The sequence below is a fragment of the Lycorma delicatula genome, chromosome 13, assembly GCF_047948215.1.
Source record: "Lycorma delicatula isolate Av1 chromosome 13, ASM4794821v1, whole genome shotgun sequence".
NCBI classification, from domain to species: Eukaryota; Metazoa; Arthropoda; class Insecta; order Hemiptera; family Fulgoridae; genus Lycorma; species Lycorma delicatula.
In genome coordinates this window covers 46004670-46023775 of record NC_134467.1, presented here as the reverse complement: position 1 = coordinate 46023775, position 19106 = coordinate 46004670, and the positions used below count along the sequence as shown (strand labels likewise).

At 30.7% G+C, this 19106-nt stretch overlaps 1 protein-coding gene across 1 annotated transcript in view; it reads right to left on the bottom strand.

The window, feature by feature from the left end:
* LOC142334089 (T-cell immunomodulatory protein) overlaps positions 1–19106 on the bottom strand; it is a 77375-nt gene that overhangs the window by 6272 nt on the left and 51997 nt on the right. The window contains exons 8-10 of the mRNA XM_075381772.1: positions 16878–17024; positions 9620–9815; positions 5397–5672 (exon numbers count right to left, since the gene is read on the bottom strand). Of these exons, the coding sequence (XP_075237887.1) occupies positions 5397–5672; positions 9620–9815; positions 16878–17024 (619 nt within the window). The remainder of the gene's footprint in view (positions 1–5396; positions 5673–9619; positions 9816–16877; positions 17025–19106) is intronic.

Sequence of the window (19106 nt, the reverse complement as noted above, 5' to 3'; positions counted from 1 at the left end):
AACTGGTTCTATATTATTTGTCTAAGAGAAAAAATAACCTTATCATTACTCAATACACCTTAAAATCAATATTCTATTTGTTTGTAAATTAAGATGAAAATTAAGTATAGGGTCTGACAGAAATAACTCCACAATTTTCCACCGCTGCTAGTAGAGCATTAATAATACAGGTAATGGTGTCTGCAAACAATTTTGTAGCAGATTTCTTGCCATTTCAGTTACAATAATGACAAGAAGTGGTAAGCATCATGCTTTCATTATTGAAATGTATTGTAAAAATTGTGATTCTGTAATACCGTATTGATAAGGAGACAATTCAGTTGTGGGTATCCAATTTTTGAGGTACCGGTTCAGCTTTGAAGAAGAAACCACCAGGTAGACCATGATACATTTGAACCATCGAAAATATTGAAGCAGTAAGATAAGCAGTTACACAATCTCCACATCGCTAACCTATTAAACAGGCTCCTGCATTACAAATTTCTGATCGGGCGCAAGGAAAATTCTACACACTGACTTACAATTTCATCCTTGCAAAATGATGGCAGCTAAATGAATATGACCAAATTAGTCGTATTGCTTCTTGTCAGGCTCTTCTGGAAAATGTTCCAATGAAATTGATTGTGCTGTCAAGTGATAAATCCCATTTTTATTTCTCAGGTTGTGTTAACAAACAAACTTTTGATACTGGGCAGAAAATAATCCTCTACAACTTCATGAGCACCATCTGCACTCTAAGCGTGTTACAGTTTGGTGCGCGGTTGCTGAATTTGGAATAACAGGGCAATACATTTTTGAGGAAGAAAGGGAATTAGTTACTTAACTTGCGAATGTTACGTAAAAATGTTATGACTTCTAGCTACGAAGACTTAATGAACTTGGAAATCAAGCATGGAAAATCTCAAGCAAAAACTCAAGCATGAACTTGGAAATCAACTTAATGAACTTGAAAATTTGTGGTTTGAACAAGATGGGGCCACTGCTCACAGAGCAAGATGATCGATGAATTTCCTCAGAGAAATGTTTCCTGGATGTCTCATTTCATAACAAGGAGATATCCCGTGGTTTGCATGGTCCCCCTGATCTTGCAGCATGTGATTTTTTTCTCCGGGGACATCTAAAGGCTGAAATCTTTAAACAGAAGCTAAGAACCGTCGATCATTTAAAGTCTGCTATCCACCAGCAAATCGCTGCAATACCATTGGAAATGACAAGAAAAGTAATGCGGAATTTCAAAGAGAGGTTAAAGACCTGTATAGATAGTAGAGGTCGGCATATGAATGACATAATTTTTAAAAATTAATAAAAGGTATGTGAAAATACATGGTAAACACTGTTCTTTCAGAATATATTTAATTTTTTTGTAATGTCTATATTATTTACATTTAAAATCGGGGAGTTATTTCTGCTGGATTCTGTATATAACATATTTCAAAAAATTTTTTGATATATTCTCCCTTCCAGTGATCATATTTTACGGTTAGCTTACCAATGTTACATTTTAATAGAGGTTTTAAAATAAAAAATTAAGCAGAGTAAAATGTTATAACTTTTGTAAAAAAAAAATGTTTTTGAACTTCAAAATGTTGAGCACAGACTGAAGATGGACTTTAATGAAAAAATTCAAACGATATAAGTATGCAGCCAAAACATTATACACATTTGTTGAGATATTCAAATAAATTATCGGCTTACCTTTAGTTTACAATATAGTCGCCATTTACCAGTTATAAATTTCTCCCAACATTGAACTAACTTCCTGTCGATGAAGAATTCCAGCAGTCTTTCCTTTATCTCTGATCTGATGACTGTGTTATTCACTTCATCATCTCTGATAAAATGGATGCTTTTAAGGTTATTACTTAAATTCAAAAAAGAAGACAAAATCGCAAGGCATGAAATCTGATGAGTAGCTTTTTTAAATACTCAAATATCCATATGAAACTGAAGAACATGATTTTCAAACTGTGTAATGAGTTCAAACTTCAACTTTACAAGAACCCTGATCGTGTATGTAGCCGAGTGAATGTTGATTTTTTCACATGTTTTCTCAAGTCCTTTAACAATGTACTGCTTGGAATTCATGATTTTCTCAGCTTTACGGCAATTCATTATGTATATGCATTTGGCTTCCTGGAATATTCAACAGAACTTTTTGGTTGAGGTTTTTTGTTGTCCTATGTACAGTAGTTTAGTTTGATAACAGTTTCATCACATAAATAGCTTGTAAATCATAATGAATGCCACTGGGGCTTACTTTTGTGAATGAAAATTCAGTTAATGCAGGTCATTTTAAACTCTTCAATGTAGTAAGAACATTCAAATCCATGCAGAGGCAACTGAAAGAATTAGTTATTAGAATTAAATGAGTCTTTATATTGGGGAAATGTATATACGATGGCAGCATGCACCACTCTACAATGTTTTGTTTTCACATAAGGTGGGAGGGACTATATTACTTATCAGCCGCCCCTTGTAAATTAAATAAAATTTTAAACAGCATTACTAAAAAAAATTGTTGATATAAATTTTATCACTGAGATGTAATTCAGAAAATAAATTCAGAGGAAATTAGACAAAGTAAATAAAATAACCAATCAACATTTTTTTTAACTTTTCTATCATATAGCTAAAGCTATATGATAAAGAAATATAAACAAGCAGGTACCTCATCGTAAAAATTAGTACCTTTTCTGGAAATCAAATACAGTCAGTGATGCTATTGACTAAGCACCAACTCTGTCTAATAATTTTGTCTAAGGTTGTAGATAAAAATCATACCAGAATGGGTACCAGCTATGATATTAAGAGAAAAAAATAATACTTCGAAATTCTTGAATGTTAAGTTAAAAATTAGCTTATAATAGAAAGAAATGAATACATGCACCAATCTAGTGACAAAAAAATTATAATAAGGCAGTATTATTATCAGAAAATGAGGGAAGAAACTAACAGAATTATCAAAGGTGGAATCAAAATAGGAAGAACTTGAATTGCAAGTAGAATGCCTAGCTTTTACTGATGATATGGTGATCCTAGCAGAGAGCATAGGAACAGCCAAAAAACAAATAGAAACACTACATTAAGTAGTTGAGAAGACTGGATCACAGATCTGTAAAAAAACAGAAATGAAATGATGATTCAAGACAAGAAAGTCCTGACACAGATGCTAAACATCAAATACTGCAAAAATATCAAAGTCAAGTTCGGATACATAGCCAAAATAATAACACCAACAGGCCTACCAAAAGAATCATTGAAAGAAAGATGTAATTAACATACCAACTGTATCACGACATATACAGTAAAACATCAATTTTGGAAAAGACACTACACCACAGTGATCAAACAAGAAAGCTTGTATGCAGTAGAACGCATATCCCTGAACAATAAAAGTCTGCTAGAATAACCGTAAAAGAAGGAAAGGAAGATCTTAAACCCAAAAATTGATGAGAAAGAATAAAGTTTAGGAACCAGTGAAGAACTATACTATACCAGACAATAAACTCACAACCACTTTTAGGAAAAGAATAATATGGTTCTTTGGTCATATCAAGCAGAATGGCCAAGAATAGACTACCCAAAAGAATTCTAGAATGCATAGAAAATAGAAAGACATAAATAAACTGGTATAAAGAAGTAGTCAAGGACATGAAAGGACACAATAAAAAACTGGAAATGATCAACAATTTACAGGGGAATGTTCCAAAGCATCAAGAGCTTCCAAGGCTGTGTAAAATAAAAGGAAATAGAATCGAAAAACCGATCAGAAGGATGAAGAAAGGCTAAACTAAGAGAATGAAAGAATCAGGAAGAGAATAAAACGAGGCTGGAAAAGAAATAAACTAGTAGTGCAGTCCGTAGTAAGCTGTTATGAAATTTCCCAAATTTCAGTTTCAAAGTCTACATATATATTACATTTAGTGTTATTTTTTATTTTAATTAAAATATTTTGACATTTCTATAGACTGCAAAACTTTACTTATTGCATGTTGCCATCATCCTAGTTATAAGTTCTTTCTCAGTATGCAAAACCTACATAATTATATGATTTTTATTTTATTTTATTCCCACTGACATCTGTGACAATATGGTAGTGTTTCTCCTGTTCATCCAGTTTTTACAGAACCAAGTCTCAGTCAGGCATACTTCACATGCTAAAAAATTCATTTTGATCTTTCAAAGTGACTAGAATTTGATGTCAATCTTTTTTTTTATAATTACATTAATAAAATATTATGGTAAAATGTAGGATATTAAAGAATCATTATTCTATATACTGAATAGGGCATTTTTATAACAAATATAGTATTTTCAGACTATTTATTGATTTTATTAGGAACAAAATCAAATTCTACGCTTGCCATCATTATTAAACCATTATGGTTATAGTATAAATATACTTCGGCTCAATCAAAAAGCAGAATTTGTTTTCAAGACATTAAAATGGGTTGTTTGATCACTGTTTGACATCATAAATCTGAGTCATGTAGATTGATGTTCAGAAAATTAAAAATGTTCACTTATCCTTGTAATTTATACTTAACAATATACAATCTTTGATAAAAAAATAATATTAAAATTTAAAAAAAATATGAATATTTATCTTAACCAAACCATACAATAGAACTGTTTTCATGTAATTTAACAGAATACTTTGGCTTGCAAGAAAAGGCTTTATGCTTGTACTGCCCATTTTCAGTAAATTATTGAAGGAAAACATTTTCCCCAAAATTTATTTAAAATACAAATAAAAGGTTTTCTATTACAGAAATAATATTACTTTGATAACTTTTAAATAATACTAATTAACAGTTTTTTAAAACCCTGAATTTTCTACATCTCGTTCAACTTACAGATAAATATGTGCTTAAATAATTTTCATTAACAATTTTTGTGATTTTATAAATTTTTTTACTTTTCCGTCTAGACAGCATTATAGCAGAGCTAAAGCTCTAGAATGGAAAGTATTGTAATCGGTCCAATTTGGGTATATGCAGTTTTCATAGGATTTTGATGTTTTGACACCTACAGAACCCAAAAAATCAGGTGGAAATTTTCCAGATGTTAATGTTGTTAGTTTGTATGTGTGTGTGAGTTTGGTGTTGACCTCTAAATCATCTTATACCTCCAGAACTACTGGACTGATTTTGACCAAACTTGGTCAGATTATTTCTATATATCGGACATTGATGTCATTAAATTTTCAATTTAAAAGGTCAAGGGATTTAGATTTCTTCATTTATTCATGAAATAGCACATCTATCTGATGTAATCTATATAACGCATTATTATGTACTGATCAGATTAAAGATTTACTTATTCATTAGTCATGAAAAATTAATTACTAAAAAGTCAAGAATTAATTACTAAAATATTGTTTAGAAAAGGATATGATTTTGGCATATGCAACATTTTTCAAATTCAGGTAATGTGATTGAATTTGTAGTAATATAATCATTTATTTCTTCTAAAAGAGTTGAAGCAGATGAACGTGTGGTTATATGACTTTCTGGTAAAGATAATATTAAATGATCAAGCCAATTTCTCATTAACGCTAAACTTTCTTTATCAAACGGTGATAAAATTGTAAAATTTGTTATTAGAGTTGCACATCTTTTAAATATATTACTAGAAAATACAAGTTCCTCGATTTCTTCAAATGTACTCATCTGAAAAAATAGATTGATTACAAATAAATAATTAAATATAAAAAAGAAAATGCAAACTAAAATTTAACAAAGTTTCATAATGTTGTCATTGCAAATACACAATAAATATATTGTAATAATTTATGAAGTGTTAAGTGTATTAATACAACAGACATACAAGGAATCTTTTATGTGCTACCTTCATTAAAGAGGACTATCATTAATGGCTTAAACATAACAATATCCACCTCTATCAAACTGGATCATGTAGCTCGGAAAAATATGGGGTATTTATAAAAGAATTCCTTTATTACAAAAAGTCGTAATGAAATATTAGAATCGGTTAAAAGTATCCGATTTTCATATTATGTTTGTTATATTATTAAGATTTTCATTGCAAATATTTGTAAATAAATTAACACAGTTACAGAATTTGGGGATCAGAGCTTCCGCATGAAATTATCGAACATCAGTGTGACTCTCCAAAAGCCAGCGATTGGTGTGCACTGATGAATGACCGAATTGTGAGTCCGTTTATTTTTGTAGAAAGCACATGGGAATATTTTCAGTGATATTCTCAAATTTTACATCTTTCCACATATTAACAATATTGAAGAAGAGAAAGGATTAATTTTCTATCAGCTAGACGGCGCTCTGCCACATTACAACAACCATGTCTCTGCTGCATTAAACATTCGGTTTCAAAACAAGTGGATTGGAAAAGGGCGGCCAATCGCACAGCCACTAAGGAGTCCAAACATGACCCCATTAAATTTCTTTTTGTGGGGGCATGTGAATAACATTGTTTATTCAGAGAAAATCCATGACATCAACCACCTACAGGAGAGGATTGTTGTGATAGAAGCATCCATTACACTCGATGTGCTGGCAAGTACATGGGAAGAGCTGGTTTACCATCTGGACATGTGCAGGGCAATGAATGGTGCCATATATTGAAGTGTATTAAACACAAAAAAAACATCAGAATTTACCTTTTCAGAACATATACTCATATAAGTAATACTTTAAATGTAATGCTGTTTAAATAATATTTGATATCAAGGAGTTCTTTTATAAACACCTTGAGTTTCAGAATATGAGAAGATGATTATTCTGCTTTCCAAAGTTGAAAAAATGGCAAAGTGGACAAAGAACTCTTCAAATGATGGGGTCAAAGCTTAGACAATCGCTAATTTTGCAGAAATTGACAAATCAGATTATGCTGAGGGTATTGAAAAACTGGAAAATAAACAGTCTAGATGTACTATATTGCAAAGTGACTGTTGAAAAATAGTGAAAAATCTTATCTTTTCGTTGTCAGGCAAAGAACTTTATGAACGACCCTCGTATGTTTTTTAAAGTATTTTTGTAAAATATTAGTGTAAATGTAATATATATATTTTGGCATTCTACACAGCCTTAGTTCACAGATTATCACTTTTGTTTCTTGGTAGATGTATGGGCACATATGTTGGCACAGGGATTGAAAACCCATTTACTAGCATTTTGCATACATTAGCCTGTTTTTTTGTTTAACCTCCGAGACCACTGTTAGATATTGCTTCAAAGGATGAGATGAATGATTAGTAGAATTTGTGAAAATGCCACATCTGACCGGGATTTGAACCTGGGACCTCCAAATGAAAGGCTGAGATGCTACCACTCGTGCCATGGAGGCCGGCATTAGCCTCTGTTACAAGCAAACTAAAAACACTGTCATTTTCTACATGTCTTTTGTGGTATGGTAATATAAAAAAAAAACAGGTTTCATGAACTTGCTGGAGTGTATGTAATTGTTGAGTTTTATTCTAAATTATGTATTGATGTTGTAATCTAGGCCTACGTCCTATTGTATAACAACTAATAATAGTAGAATCATTTATGAATCATACGTGACTAATGTGCTATTTATGAAGTGTTGTAAACGCAACATGCAATTCTAAAATTTCATTTACTTATTTTTAATCTACTCTAATCATTGCGTTGGAAGAATATGTCACACATCGATTATTATGTCACACAGAAACAGTTATTGCAATGTATAATTTACTTAATGAAGTGAATAGCTGTTAGTAATTTATTTTTACTATTTGTTGTGCTACTTTCATTTAAGGATTTGTCATAAATTCAGTCATGTAAATTTTTAATATTTAAATACAGTTATTTTCTTTTAAAATGCTCAAGTTAGGAGGAAAAAGTACAGTAGTTCATACTCAGGCGAGGGAAATTGTATTCAATGTTTACGATTTCTTTTTACAAAACAATGCCAAAACTGGAATAGAGAGGAAAACTGAATTGCTAAATACAGTTGTTCAAGTGACAAAAGTATCAAAACAAGTGGTCCAAAGAATGGAAGAAGGGAAATCAAATTAAACTGAGAAGCCATCCTTGTTTGTTTGGTGAGAAAATGTGTTAATTGCCTCAGTAGTGTGTGCAATTTAGATTTTTTTGACACAAATGCTTTGAGGTGTTTAATAAATAAATTTTATGTAACTGAAAAATGTGTTCCTACTGCAAAGAGAATTATGCAAAAAACTTGCCAAAGTGAAATTTATTTCAAAGAGAATGATAGATTTTTAATGAGATATTAAGTAAAGTGGAACTGAGATGGAAAAAACAAAACAGGAAAATACTGATAGAATGGCATGACATGAAAGTGCAAAGAATTGAAATCTATGACAAATTTCCCTGTCTTGTGAAGAAGGAAGACCGATTGTACACACGGATGAAACCTAAATTTATAGTTAGTCATGAGACACCAAAATCATGGGTAGACACAGCAAACCTTCATGAGGGACTGAAAACAACAGTATCCACGGGCTCACTATTAATAATTGTTCATGCCGGCTGTAATAAAGGATTCATTAATGATGCTTTACTTATGTATGAGTTGAATAAGAAAGGAGATTATAAAAAATCAATGGTTCCAAAAAGTAAACGAAATGGTTACAGGAGAAGTGTATTCCTTCCTAACTTGCCACCTCAGTTGATCATTTTACTAGATAACCCGTTATATCACAACATTCTGTTATAAAAGCAGCCAAATTTTAACTCTTTAAAAAGTGATATGATAAAATGGTTAGCTGAAAACAATGAATTAACTGTTCTGGTAATGATGAAGACTGAATTATGTAATACAAAATTACACAAAGCTAATCAAAAGAATGACATTTTCAAATATTATGGTCACACAGTTCTACAGTTGCCACCTTATCACCCTGATTTAAAAGCCATTGAAATAATTTGGAGTCAAGCAAAAGAGCAAGTAGCTAAAACAAATATAACGTTTAACATGTCTGATGTTCTTAATTTATATGAACAGGAATTTCATACAGTGTCTGAAGCTGAGTGGGGCAATGTCTATGAGCACGTTATCAATGTTGAAAAAAATATATATTGAAGAAGAACCTATATGATGTGCACATTGACAATTTTGTGATAAATGTGAATTCAGAATCGGACACAAGCTCTTTAGAATCTACCGACGATAGCGTCTTCGGAATTTGTGAGCTACAGCAATGGAGCAAATAGAAAAAATAATTATTTAAAGTATTTTAAAATAATATTATTAAATGGGATACTGAACTAGTTTTAATTAAATAGAATTGTATGTATTTTTGGATACAAATATCATCTATATTAAACTGACAATGTTTTCAGTTGGCCTAGTACCATGCCAAATGTTTGCTGAATGCTAGTAGTTTTTTGTGCCAATTTACATGCCAATAGTTCTAGAAGGTTTTTTTTTTATTTTTCTATCCAGACTTTTAAAATTAAAAAAAACTAACAAATTTAAAATAACTTTTTTTAAACCATTTTAAAAAAGTCCCCTAAAATTAAAAAATGTATCACTTCTTCAAATTTTTAAATTTTAACTTTTTAAATTCAATATCAAATAAAATAACTTATTGGTATTTGTGTGATTTATTTAGGTAGCAATTACAAAGAGTTAAAATGCGATTGCTTACCAAAGAGTTTGATTTATCTTTATTAATGTTACCATCATCACCTTCTCCTTCTTCAGTTTCATCATTTTCAGCAGATATTGCTAAAAATTTTGTTAACCACATTGTTATAATTAATTGTTTCAGTTCCATTGTATCTAAAACTGATTGTAAATTTGCTGGTAATGTATACGTTATAACTTTATTTAATATTTGCCATCTGAAAAACAGTATTGATATAAATCAGAATTAAATTTATAACTACAGAGATTTTTAAATTGTTACATTATAATCAAAATCAGAAATATTAATTTAAAAATCATAAAAAAAAGAAATTCCATAAATCAATAAATAATAATGTACAGAGAATACTCAACTTAAGGTAGATTCATACCACAGCAGATATGCTTAAGATCAGGTAAACACAATATCTAAATGTCGAAAAACAGGTTTGGACAGTATGCAAGGTCAAAGTCTGCACCACGTTATCAGTACTCTAGTTAATTAGTAATTAGTTTTATTAGTTATCAAGACCGTGCTAATCTGTTCTGTGTAGAGAGGTTAGGGTTAAGATTAAGGTAAGAGTTAGAATATCTTGGAGAGAGGAATAAATCATAAACTAACCTTAATAAGAGGTTGATTCAGAACCTCCATTTAACTATAAATAAAAAACCTGCATAGATAAAAATATTTTATTATATACAACTTAAAATTACAGCTTTTAACTATTTTTCAACTTAGTCGCCATTTAAATTCAAGTATTGTCATAGCATTTCACTAGTTTACCTTCATAAAATTCAGCTGCCTGGGTACCTAGCCAAGCTTGCATGACATTTTGAAATTCATTGTCATTATCGAAGTACTGCAACACAATTCTCACAAGAGTGAAGTGATGAAAATCACTCGGCACCAAGTTAGAGCTGTTAAGGATATGATAAAAAACGTCCTACTGGAATTGATTCAGAAGTTCTTGAGTTCTTTGAGCAGTGTGAGGATTGTAATGCAAAAAAACAACACCAGATGACAACATACTGTGACGTTTGTTCTGAATAGCTTGGCTAAGTTTCTTCAAAGTTTCACAGTAGACTGGTGAAGTATCTGCTTGTGTTGCATGCCATGAAAGATATCCAGGTGACTGTATTTTAAGAAGGTATTTGTAAATTGGTGAAACACTATGACAAATGCTTGAATTTAAATGGTGACCATGTTGAAAAATAGTTAAAAGCTGTAGTTTTAAGTTGTATAAAATAAAATGTGCAGTAAATATTTATCTATACAGGTTATTTTATTTATGGCCAAACGGAGGTTACTTTCCGAATCGCCCTCATAGTTGTCAGAGTCGGACTTTAAGTCAACCAATCAAGATGACTGATGCCGCTCTTTGTAAGGTACCTGTTGTACACATGACTAATAGCATGGAATATGTGATGTAGTCTTTCACTGTAGTGATTAAATTTCCATTTAAACATAAATTCACCCAAATGTCCTATGAGATGGTGTCAAGCATTACCATAAATTGGAAATTTATCCCTAACCTCTCTTCACAAAAGTATAACCTTAACACAATGTCCAAACCTGCTCGCTGTCATTTAAATCTTGTACTTTCCTGATCCTATGCATATCTAATGTGGTATATTAAAGTATGAAAAAACCTGCAGTACTTTATTTTTTCAATGGACATTTTTTTATAGTTGCATTAGCCATTTTTACACTTTTTTGAGATCTGTGAAAACTTTAATAAAGAGATTAAATTCAAACAGAAACTCAACTAATTTGCTAAAAGCATACTGTAATTTATATCCAGAGCATATTTTGTCTTATACCGAAGGAAATAATTCAAAAACCTAATTAAATATCTGGGAAGATACATAGCCAGGTATGAAGTTTGGATAATGATCTGCTTGAACATTAAAATCAATCTTTAAAAAACTATTTAAAAATGAATTGTTCATATCTAGCAAAATATTTATTTTAATTAATGTTTTTAATTTATTACTATCAATCATATTTGTATGATTTGGGCTAATATTATTTTTAAAATCTGGTGTCGACACCACATAACTTACTTGTACGCCTATTAAATTACATATACACATTTTTTTAAAATGAAAAGTACATAAAATTTTATTTCATTAATAACTTCTGATTTTTTCATAATTTTTTATATTGGTATTGAATTATTATTTATCATAATTTTTTTTTTACAATCAGAGGTTAATAATTATTAATAAATCAATATATTTAAATTAAAAAAAAGTTAAAAAATAAAAAGAGATGAAGTCGGATTTGAACCAATGTGCCTCCCCTTGTAAGATTAAAATATTTTCATTAATTAAAATTTTATTTGACTATAACTCTGGAACAAATGAAAATGAGTACAACTTATGATATATAGATGAAAAGCTTTTAATGAAGGCTTATTACTGCAATTAAGAAAAAGACACTTTTTTAGACACTTTTAGTTCAATCGACTGCAAGCAAAAGGGGAGAGGTGCACAACTCAATGTTACAACAGTTCTAATCTCAAAATTTCAATATCCTACGGCTAATCGTTTTTGAGTTATGCAAGACACATACGTATGTAGATACACATGTATGTACAGACCTCATGCCGAAACTAGTCAAAATAGATTCAGGGATGATCAAAATGGATATTTCTGTTGAAATCTGAAAATCAAAATTTTTCACTACCGTAATACTGCCTTTACTTCGTACAAGAAAGTAACAATTACTAATATCAAAATTTTATATTTGTTGAAAACCTTTTCTATGGAATATTTATATCTAAAGAAAAAACACATCTTGGAAAATATTTCTAGTTAATTTAGAAAAGTTGACTCTTACATAGATACATAGATGTTTTTTCCCTGTTTAGCCTCCAGGAATTACTATCACGATGAAAGAGGATGATATGTATGAGTGTAAGTGAAGTGTATTCTTGTAAAGACTCAGATTGACTATTTCTGAGATGTGTGGTTAATTGAAATCCAACTGCCAAAGAACACCAGTATCCACGATCTAGTATTTAAATCTGTATAAAAGTAACTGCCTTTACTAGGATTTGAATGTTGGAAATTTCAACTTCGAAATCAGCTGATTTGCGAAGACACCAACCCAGTGGGTCATTCTCTGATGGTTTAGTTTCAATTAACCACATATTTCAGGAATGGTCAGCCTGAGTTTGTTGAAGACTACACTTTTACTGGTTCAGTTATAATACACTGATAAGTCGCTAATTTTAATTATAGTTATAGTTTATAGTTTTTAATTATAGTTGTTGAAGCAACTATAATTAAAAACATTAAAAAGAAAGAGAATAAAGTTGTCTACATATTTTATGATATTAAAATATTAATGATAAAGATTTTGGTAAAATTGTAAGATTGTTTTTATATAATATGTTTTATCTTTTACATAAAATACATTCTAAAAGTTAACTGTGTAATTTTAACTTGTTTTCATATGGTTTAATAACCAAATTTAATGAAATGTTTTATTTGGCGTGTAATGCTCCGTGGAACTGAAACATGGATCATGATGAGAAAGGCAGACAGAGAACAAATTGAGGCTTTTGAGAAGTGGGTGTAGTGCAGAATGTTAAATGTCAGATGCATGATTGTGTAACAAATGAAGAAACATTAAGGAGAATTGGAGCGAACAGGAAAATGCTAAATGTGATTGAAAATAGAAAAAGGAACTGGCTGGGACGTTGTATGAGAAGGTGTTTATTAGTGGATGCGAAGGAAGGAAAGGTAGAGGGAAGAAGAAATTTTAAATGATGGATGGGATCAAAGAAAAGGAAAATATGTGAAAAAAAAGATAGCTCAGAATAGAAAAAAGTAGAGAGAGCAGCAGCTGTTACAGGACCTGCTCTAAAGGCAGAACAGAATGAATAGGGGTAAAATGTAAATATGATTACATTTTTCAGTTTTAATAATATATATTATCACAAAACCAAGTTTGTTAAGTGAAGGTTTGGAAGTTTTGTGACATTTGAACCTGCTTTTTGAGTTATTTTAGTTTGAGCACACCCAATTTGACATAAAATAAAATATTTAGAACCTTCTAAAAAAATAAGGACATGACTTCCAGATTTTAAACTTTTCCAGGAATTAGTTTAATATGAATCCCTACCCAAAAATATGTGAAGGTGAATTTCTACTACTTTACAAAAATATTTAGTTCCAAATTTGAGATGTTGTGTTTTTATAAATTAAATTTCAATTAGTTTTTTGATCAGTTTCCTTCAATATATGCCAAAATGCTATCTGGATATAAAATATGTAGATTTTAAGTTTTTTTTTTTTCTAATTAAAGTGGTTTCTTTCTAAACTTATTAAAGTTTCCACAAAACTGAAAAAAACTGCAAAATTGGTTGATGCACTTACATACAAAACGGCACTCAAAAAAATATGAAACACCCTAAAAATAAAATAACCCCTCCCACTTTCAATTACCTAAACATGACAAGACTCGGTGATAAAAATAAATAAATTTTATCAGCAATAACCTTAGGATGAATGGAAATGAACTGTCCCAAAGAGATTGGAATGTAAAAAATAAGCTTATGCAACATGACAATATAAACATAGTTTTCAGAGATACTGGACATCTTTGACTGCTGAAGAGATGTTTTTCCACAATATTTTTGTATCTGTTTTTTCTATTTTTTTTTGTATCTTTCAATTTGCTTGTAAATCATGTTTGATGGGTAAAATGGTAAAAAAGTAAGTTTCATGAAAACCAATTCAGGTATTTAACCATGTACTGAGAAGGACATAGTGTCCTTCAATGTTAATAATTCCTTTTTAAACTTTTTGGGAAATTTTTATTAAAAATTATTTTATACAATAAGTGCAGATGCTTTACTATTAATCATATTTTGAAAATGTAATTTAAGGTGTTCATCTATGCTACTAGTCGACAAGGCGAGCTGCATATTCAGAGAGTTTATGAACTACTGCTGTGTACAGCCACATTCTAGTGATGCTAGTAAATTAATTGTGATTTCTGCAATGAGATTAGATTGCTGTTTTAAACATTATTTTCTGTGTCTACAGACACAGACGCATATCATGATAGCGGTAAATAACATTATATTATTATTAGTCTTTATTTATATTAATTTCATGATAATGAATTAATTGATGTCAATGTTTAATAACAAAACATCAGTTTTTCTTTTGCTTAATTATGACTACTTTTGTATAAATAATGAATTTTATTTTCTGGCCTGTTATTTTGTAATAAGAGCAATTAGTTTTCTTAAACAATGTACTTAAGCACAAGCATGATTGAAATATATCATACTAAAAAAAGAATACACAAGCAAATAAAGTATAAATTTCTTGCATCATTTTTTGTGGTTTAAGAAATGATATTATGATGAACAGAAATACGCGAGTTGTAGAATTATGGGCTAACAGTTTAAAGTAGGCGTGTACACGGCATTAAACAAGCATTACTAACTTTTAGACGTGCAATTACTAATAAAATCAAATATTGTCTATTCTTTGCATTGGAAATTGCAACAGCTGTTACTTAAAAGTAGTCATGTTAAGATGTCAAGCGAACATGGAAAACCTCTTTACAGTCAAGAGCCTTGTCTCATGTTTAATATTATTAAGTTCATAGACAAAGAAAGAAGTGGATTATTGGAGCCTCTTGTGAAAGTGATGGAAATTGTGCTTGTAGAATGCTAAACTTAAGCTGGTCTACAGTAATTGAAGTCAGGAAAATCAGATATGAAGTAGAGGCTAGTGGTTCTCAAACACCAAAGAAAAAAATAAATATATTCCTCATAATAAATATGAAATAGATGATTTCGACAGGTGTTTTATTGGAAGAGAATTTCTTAAATACTTCAAATTCTGAAAGGAAATAACTACACGAAAATTACATAATTTTTGTTTTAAGGAACTGAATTTTATTACTAGTAGTGAAACACTAAGAAAATTTATAAAATCAATGGGTTTTCAAATCAGGAAATGTAAAAACAATAGACTAATTTTGTGGGAACGAGATGATGTAATCGCAAAACGTGCTTTTTTTCTCAGATACCTGAAAAAATACAGTTTCTGAACAAAAGAAGCCACTGAAACCATAATTATAAATATAGGGATGGACAATGATGAAACATCAGGTTGTGAAGATGAATAAATGAATTTAAATTAGTTCCGGTGAAAGTGAAACTGAGTCAAGCTCAGAAATCAAAGGTTGTTGACCTACCACAGAAAATAGTTTTACGCAAACTGCAGACGAAACTGGTTTACGTCTGTATTAAGGAAGGATTGATCCTTTAATTATTTGTAAATTAATATAAAAATATTATTTTATTCTTTATTTCACAGCTATATCCAACTTATAGCAAATCCACAGGCCTATATGTTCTAATTATTACTATCAGCTTTGAATATAATTCTGTAAACTATGATACCATTTTAGTGAAAACGTTTACTTAATTAAATTATTGTAATTAATTATAACTTAATTTATTTCAATTATGAATACAGTAATGTAAATTTATATTTTTAATCATGTTATTACTGTAATCAGAAAGAAATTACAGTTCCAAAATATACAGCAACCTATTTTAAACCAACAACATTGTTGTTTAGAACGGATTGACAAGCATGTCACTTTCTTCAGTAGGACTAAGCCCAGATTATACGTTGTGTTATATCTCCATCTCTGTCTACAGACAAACAAAACAACAGTGCCTGCAGTCCTTCATGAATATGAAATTTGCCTTGTCGACTTGTAAAAAAAAAATGATTATAACATACTGTTTTCCACATAAAAGGATAATTAATTTATTATTTTATATGATTTTTTCTTTTCTTTTTATGGATGTGATGCATTTAAAACATGCATAAGCAAAATAAGTAAAAGGTTATTTTCTTTAAGAATAACAACGGTATTTACTGTATAATTCAGCTCTGAACAAGATAAAATAGTTTTTTGTACGGTTGAATATTACCTATGTTTTATTGTGTTTGGCATGCTCATATATGGCAGTATATTTGGCTGGGTACAGAAGGCAACGGGAAATCACTTCACCCACTATCCCTAATGACAACATTGGAAGTTTGTCATTCTTGAGAATGGCTATTTTATTTTCCAACAAGTTTACTGAAACTTGTTGGAAAATAAAATAGCCATTCTAAATAGCCCAAATAAAATAGCCCTGCTTAAGACTATCTTTATTAGGTTTAATGTTCTGTTTAATACAATATCCTGGATTAATAAGTAACACAGAGTAAATAAAAAAACACATAATTACCGAACCACTTCAAAACAATCCCATATATGGTCAACACGTTCAGGTTTAAATAAAAGTAATTTTAACGGTTCATTAATCTCACTCAAGCTAAAAAGTAACATACTTGATGGTTCTCGTAAAATATTATGATCATATCCACTACTCACACTGAAACAAACAAAAAATACAAATGTATAAAAAAAATGACAAAATGTATTTAATTAATGTAATAAATTAACTCTAAGGAATAATATTTTAAATTTAAAAGGGTTTTGGTTAAAGAGAAATCAGCAATTATTTTTTGATTCTGTTTTCTACATCAACATCTTGTGTTCTAGATATAATTTCAATATAAAAAAATGTTACTATTGCATTTGGGGAAAAAGTTTTTCATGTACTCCTGGTAGATAGCTTTAGGATGCATAACTGAACTAATATTAATTATATCTGGCAACACTTACATGCTTTTGAAAGATGAGATAATATATCGTCTTTTAGAAACGTTATAAGTATATTAGGATATTTATTTAAAAGTTATTATATATTGAAAATTGATTAAAATAAATAATAAATATGATATATTTTGAAACTTTATTACAAAAAAGCAAGAATGGGCTCATTGAATGTGGTACAAATACTATAGGAATATTTTTTTTGAGCCCAACATTTCCTGTTGTTATCTGTTATTGATGCCTAAAGGACTATCTCTTGATAGGTGGTCCTTGTTATTTTTGATATTAAGCACATTGGTATCCTTGCGACAGATCATCAATTACGTTATGACGCTAAGAAGGTAGGCCAACTTACCTCTGGGTAAAAACAAAAAAAAACAAAAATTTCCATTTATAGCAGGTCAGGTGGACTGAATCGCCTGATGGCTGTTACAAGCGTGATATTTTCCTGATGAGAGAAGTATGCAGGTAGTTAGGTGGATTTCCCCTAATCAGGATGCTGCACAGTTTCTTTCTAGACATGGTGCTTTTCGAGGTAGGTTGACCAGATTTGGTTTGATTAATTCAGGCTTGTGTCCAGAGTGTAGGGACATTGATGGTCTTATATGTCTGCCCAAGGTAAGAAGCTGAATGTACCAAAATAACTAGAGAGCTTGCGAGGATCAATGCCAGTTTTGATCTCCAAGTTAACTGGAAAACCGAAAGGGAATGGAACATAGTTGCTGGCTTCCTGAGATTTTTAGCCCTGTGGAGGATGGCCCTCAGCCATCCTGTTTGATGCTGTTATAAATGTGTAAATAGAATAGCAACCTGGGTGGCTAGGGACCTGCTTGGGTGCTTACTTCACCAAGATATGTGTTTTGGCATCAAGCCTCAATTGGCTGAGACTTGCTGTTAGGATGAGAATAGATGTGTGAAGAATTCTGTGATGGAGCTGTAGTGTGGAAGGATGTAGACATTGGCCTCGCTCCTGAAAGCAAACCAAAGGAGAGAGAAATAGAGTATGTTTTCATTAGAGGCTTATTAAATTTGTGAATCTTGATTTTTAAGTAAATCAAGAGGACTTAAGTAGATTGAATTGTAGGACAAAATTGTTGTTTGTTTCTATCAACAATTGTTTTTTTATGTATGAGGATATTGTTTATGGTGTTTAAAGACATAATCAAGTAGTGGTCTGAGTACATAGTCTAATTGAAGTTAGATACTGGAAGAGTTATTCATGTGAAAATTTTGGTGTTAGAGGAAGGTGTGGAGATTGTGCTTCTGCAAATTGGTTAATTTGGTAGCTGAAGGTTGTAAGTTATGTTACGTGGTTGTGGTTGGAAGAGACTATATGAACGTGATAATAGGTTGTGTAAATACATTGACGTAAATGTCTGCCAAAGCATTTGTATCAGTGGCATCCTGACAGAGGTAAAACTGATCACTAAGTAATGTTATAAAGTTTAGAGGATCTAAAAGATGGCCTCCGGTAAAGTCTATCAGGACTACGAACAGAAGGGATGGTGTAGTGACTGGGTTTATCACAAGGCAGGCATCATTCATAGGACATTAGGGCATCCCTACGGAGGTCAGTTTCCTAGCAAATTTTCCTTTATCAAGTGTATTGATTCAAAACATCAAGTTTTCAATGGAGTTTCTAATTGGGAGAATAAAAAAAAAATCTGCTGGTACTAGCTCGTGTGTATAAGAAGGTTTTGCAACTGTTATCTTGTGGTTGTAAAAATTGTTAGATTCATCATGATATGTACATAGGGTGTGCATTCTGCACTGAGGATCCATTGTTTTAACCTCCAAG